We start from the raw sequence: 5,869 nt of genomic DNA on the forward strand, positions 1-5,869 counted from the left end.
TGATTGAAACATAAATTAAAAACATTTTTCTTTTTTTTTTTTGTGCCTTGGAACATTTGGATGGGAATGGCATACAGTAAAATTGCACATGCTTAGTCTTCAACAGCATAAGGAAGGAATGGGTATGCTCACAAGGCCACTGATTTTTGGGCTATCGGACGGGGCTTGTGGGCCGGGCTGACGGGCGGGCTAAGTAAAAATTCATAGGCCCAAGCCTGGCCCATGAAAACTTCGGGCTGGGCTAGCCCACCCGTTGGATAGGCTTGAGCAGGGCAATGGCCTGATGGGCCGGGCGGCCTTCGAACGTGTCACGGGCCTTCGGGCTAAATGATGATCTTTACTCCCCATAGTACAAGTCCACATACAAAAACTTACACAAATTCACTCGCATGTGATGTGGGGTTCACACACATAAAATAAATTTAGCAACCATAAAGGAGGGGGGGGGGGGGGGGGGGGGGGGGGGGGAAATCATTTTCAATTTGATGGTGATTAGCCAAGTTCAATTTTGTTCACCTACTTTTAAAAGTGGGTGAACATTACCCATCTTATTCTTGGTCCTATTTAGATGATCAGAACAGTTCATCTCTTAGATCATGATATTGTAACTCTTCTTGTAAATGCTTGATAGGATATATCCATTTTCCTATCAAACTGGATCCCTTGTTAATTTATTTGTAGATTGGGTCTTTTAGATAGTTTCTTTTAAATTATATTTGTCTTTGTTTATGTCGGGATTGGAACAAATTAGTCAAATTCCCCCCGCCTACGGATTACTCGCAAACAAAAGCTCTTGTTTTCAACCCTAACATTCCTTTTGATGGGAATACGATTCAAGATTCCCATGTACCAGAAGACCCAAAAGTTCTCTAACGAATTTGGGCTCACATAATTGAGGCCTCGAGACCTAACCCGAAAATTGAGCAGCTAGCCCAATGGACATCCAATGACCCATTCCCACAATATAAAAATCGCGAGAGAATCTGAAGCCGCGAAATTCGACTTTTCACATCTGACATCACGTAAGTTAAGAAGAACATTCTAGAAAAACCTACAAACCGCCTCCCCCGCCCAATATATACCTCTCCTTTCCTCCGAACCCTAACCCTATCTCTCTCTCCGCCTCTCTTTCTCTCTCCACCTCTTCTTCATCTGCACTCTCGTTCTCTCTCTCTCTCCCCTGATATCACACGCCGTTTCCAAGCGACTAGCAAAAGCAATGGCCGGTAAAGGCGAGGGTCCGGCTATCGGGATCGACCTCGGGACGACCTACTCCTGTGTCGGCGTGTGGCAGCACGATCGCGTCGAGATCATAGCCAATGACCAGGGGAATAGGACGACGCCGTCGTATGTCGGGTTCACTGACAGCGAGCGCCTCATCGGCGACGCAGCCAAGAATCAGGTGGCGATGAATCCCATCAACACCGTCTTCGGTAAGCTACTACACTTGTCCCGTCCACATACAAATATCTCTCTTTGTGTATCTACCTATTATGTCTTTTGTGAGATCTAGATCCATGGAAATTTGTCTAGTATTACTATTAAATACGGGATTCGTCTGGATCGTGATATTATTTGTTATCTAGTTTTGCGTAGCTCTTCTGTGGATATTATATTTCTGTTGTTGTTATCGTTGTTTAAACTGGTATTGAGATGAGATTAGACCACATTGTAGTGATGTGGTTTGGCTAGGGTTGGGAATTCAGATCTATCGAATTACATTGTATTTAACTTTGTACTACTTTTTTTGGGTTTGAGGGAATTGGAAAGGCTGTCAGATTTTTTATTGCTTCAGGGTAGAAAATTTATAATGGACTTGCTATTGGGTTAATGAGTAAGTTGTATTGCCGTTGTCAATAGTTGATGAGACCGTATGTCACAAAACCTAGTTCCTAGTAGTAAGTTACCTTTCCCTAATTTTAGATCACCTTGAAAGGTCGATTTGGATTATTGGGTTGATTTTCGTAAGGGACCTGGTACATGTAGTGCCTCGATGATCCTTTGTTGGCTCAATTTACAGTTGGTTCAAATGGATTCAAGAACACTGGGTTTACATTTGGTTCAAATGGATCCAAGAATATGTTGGCTCGGTTTACAGTCAGTTTGATTTGATGTTGCATTGTTCTATGTTGCATCCGATAGAAATTGGATCGAGTTTACATTTTGGATCCAAAATTGCATGTTGCTAAATTGAGAAAAGGTCCATCTTTGGTTGATGGCTCCAAGGGTTGAACTTGATGGACAAGTCCCTCTGAAACTTCGGTGTAAAGAAGATTATAAGATATTTTTTGAGAAAAAGTTGACCCGTTAAAACATTAACAATGAAGGATTCGTTGTTTGAAATCTTTGTAGTGGTTCTTATGAGGAACATGTGTCCTCCACATGTTCGAGGAGTCCGCAAACTTAGACAAGTTTCTGTGCTTGTTAGTACACTTGTATGCTGGTTACTTAATTTATTTATGTGTGGAGGAGTTTGTGTTTGTCTCAAACAGTATTTGTTTTACTCAGTATAAGGGAACAAAAGACTTGCTTTAAAACTGGTAGGTTTAGTGTTACTTTGAGTTGATTGTGCAATTTTCCCTGTTATTTCCATACCGATAGCAATTACTATAATTCTGAGGAGTCCGCTGGTTTTGTTTGTTTAAGGACAAGATATTAAGGGATCCATTTGAGAATGCTAGTTGATTGTTTTTTAGTTCCTCTTATATATACCCTTTTCCAATTGAATTATGGGTTCTGTGAAGTGTTTTAAGCAAATGGAGGGAGGTTGTCATGTACATATGATCTATGGTTCTTACCACTAGGACATTTGTTCAAGACGGATCACTTTTGTGTAAGAGGCATCACTTTTTTCACAAATTCGCATTGTCTGACTTTGTCTGGAGGCAATATGATGTTGAGTTTGAAAGTTGATCATTTGGGAATCTTAGCCTCATTTTCTCGTGTTTTTTACTGTAGTGGGATTAATCAAAGTGGTAGAGGCCACCAACCCCTTTGTTCGTTCAACAGCACACTCACACTTGGGGCCTATTTTCCTTGTTCATGTAACTTTTGTGTGGGACCAAGTAATGGTGTCGTGGTTTTGTGGTCACTCTATTGACAAGTAGTCCTTCAGTATTACTTTAGTGTTGTTTCCTGCATTCACTGAAAAAATATGCTTATTTGTGGTTCTTTGTTTTTTCTCAGATGCAAAACGTCTCATCGGGAGGAGATTTAATGATGCCTCTGTCCAGAGTGACATTAAGCTGTGGCCCTTCAAGGTCATTGCTGGTACTGGTGACAAGCCTATGATTGTTGTGAACTACAAGGGTGAAGAGAAACAGTTCGCTGCTGAGGAGATATCATCTATGGTCCTCGTGAAGATGAAGGAGATTGCTGAGGCATTCCTTGGATCTATTGTGAAGAATGCAGTTGTTACTGTTCCTGCTTATTTCAATGATTCACAGCGACAGGCAACCAAGGATGCTGGAGTCATTTCAGGACTTAATGTCATGCGTATTATCAATGAACCAACTGCCGCTGCCATTGCTTATGGTCTTGACAAAAAAGCCACGAGTGTTGGCGAAAAGAATGTCCTCATCTTTGATCTCGGTGGTGGTACCTTTGATGTTTCCCTTCTCACCATTGAAGAGGGTATATTTGAGGTAAAAGCGACAGCTGGTGACACTCATCTCGGCGGAGAGGATTTTGATAACAGAATGGTGAACCACTTTGTTCAAGAGTTCAAGAGGAAGAACAAGAAGGACATCAGCGGTAATCCCAGATCACTTAGGAGACTAAGGACCGCTTGTGAGAGGGCGAAGAGGACTCTCTCCTCCACTGCTCAAACCACCATTGAGATTGACTCTCTATACGAGGGCGTTGACTTCTATTCCACCATAACTCGTGCCAGGTTTGAGGAGCTGAATATGGATCTGTTTAGAAAGTGCATGGAGCCTGTGGAGAAATGTCTGAGGGATGCTAAGATGGACAAAAGCACAATCCATGATGTCGTTCTCGTCGGTGGGTCTACCCGTATCCCAAAGGTACAACAGCTGCTGCAGGACTTCTTTAATGGGAAGGAGCTTTGCAAAAGCATCAACCCTGATGAAGCAGTTGCCTATGGTGCTGCAGTACAAGCTGCTATTTTGAGTGGTGAAGGCAATGAGAAGGTTCAGGACTTGTTGTTGTTAGATGTCACCCCTCTCTCCCTTGGGCTCGAAACCGCCGGAGGAGTCATGACTGTTTTGATCCCGAGAAACACAACCATTCCCACCAAGAAAGAACAAGTGTTCTCAACTTACTCGGATAACCAACCTGGGGTTTTAATTCAGGTGTACGAGGGTGAGAGAACAAGAACCAGAGACAATAACCTTTTGGGTAAATTTGAACTCTCTGGTATCCCTCCGGCTCCTAGGGGTGTACCTCAAATTACTGTGTGCTTCGACATTGATGCCAATGGTATTTTGAATGTCTCTGCGGAGGACAAGACCACTGGACAGAAAAACAAGATCACAATTACCAATGATAAGGGTAGATTGTCTAAGGAGGAAATTGAGAAGATGGTTCAGGAAGCTGAGAAGTACAAGTCTGAGGACGAGGAGCACAAGAGGAAAGTGGAGGCCAAGAACGCCCTGGAGAATTATGCTTATAACATGAGGAACACGGTGAAGGATGAGAAGATTGGGTCTAAGCTTGACCCAGCGGATAAGAAGAAGATCGAGGATGCCATTGATGGAGCCATTTTGTGGCTTGATAGCAACCAACTCGCCGAAGCTGACGAGTTTGAGGATAAGATGAAGGAGCTGGAGAGCATATGCAACCCCATCATTGCCAAGATGTACCAGGGAGCTGGTGGGCCCGACATGGGCGGTGCAGGCATGGATGATGACGATGCTCCTCCGGCTGGCGGAAGTGGTGCTGGCCCCAAGATTGAAGAGGTGGACTAAGGTGGTATTTTTTTCCATTGGTGATGGAATCATCTAGCTACTAGTATTATTTTGATTTTTTTTTTTTCCCTCATTGGGAACTTGTTGAATCCGGATGGCCATATATGTTTAAGTCATCCGGCTTGGCTTTTGAAGGTCGGTTGGGAATTTGGTTTTGCTGCTTAGCTTTATGTATCAGACATATTATTCGCAATTCACTTGTGAAATTCTACTTTTTTTGCTGTTTTCTTTTGGTCCACACTATTATTGCATCTTTTGAAAGTTTGGTTAGTTTCAGAATATATCCCACGTAGTCATCGGTGGTAGTATGTCCTTTGAGAGTCAACTCTCTATTAGAATGGTTGCAGCTGATTGTTCGAGGTGAATTTTAGTATTGATCACCTAGCCCTGGAAGCTCAGATTTGAGTTTCTTGCAGATCGCAGATGGCCTGCTCTCATTCATCCTAATGTTGAGAGTTTGTGATATTGGATGATAACGTGGAGGGTGTTGTGTAGGGCACCCAGCGGCTGCTTGTATTCCCCAAGTAGGAAAACCCAAGTTCGAGTCTGTAATTTAACCTTGTTTGCCAATGAGCAGAGACCAATTTTGAGTCTAAAAATCCGATCCCACCTTTGAGTATTTGCAAGAAAACAGCAGGCTGCCCTGATTTTTGTACGAGGGTTTGGTGAACGATTTCTCCCGTGCTCTTGATAAGAAATGTTTGGTGAACCTAGCCTGTGATTAACCTGACCTTAGTAGCTCTCGTTTGCAACTACCAGACCTATCCATGGTGAAAGCGAGGTGTGTAAGGGACTTCGTTATAGAGTCGCACTGCCAATGATTGATCAATATGCTCGATGAGAAGAAATGTGCAAGCTGGGAGATTAAAACCTTTCTTTGATTGGGAATTGTAATTCTGTTTTCTTGGGGTAATGGTGATGTCAATAGTCCTAGCTAGTAA

The 5,869-nt window shown here is 42.8% G+C and overlaps 1 protein-coding gene across 1 annotated transcript; it reads left to right on the forward strand.

Moving 5' to 3' along the window:
• Positions 1-993: 993 nt before the first annotated feature.
• LOC131314750 (heat shock cognate 70 kDa protein 2) lies at positions 994-5,155 on the forward strand. The gene is made up of 2 exons (XM_058343594.1): positions 994-1,433; positions 3,187-5,155. The coding sequence occupies exons 1-2, from the start codon at positions 1,220-1,222 to the stop codon at positions 4,926-4,928; spliced, it is 1,956 nt and encodes a 651-aa protein (XP_058199577.1). The 5' UTR covers positions 994-1,219; the 3' UTR covers positions 4,929-5,155.
• Positions 5,156-5,869: the final 714 nt, after the last annotated feature.

Source organism: Rhododendron vialii, chromosome 13a (assembly GCF_030253575.1).
Source record: "Rhododendron vialii isolate Sample 1 chromosome 13a, ASM3025357v1".
Taxonomy (NCBI): Eukaryota; Viridiplantae; Streptophyta; class Magnoliopsida; order Ericales; family Ericaceae; genus Rhododendron; species Rhododendron vialii.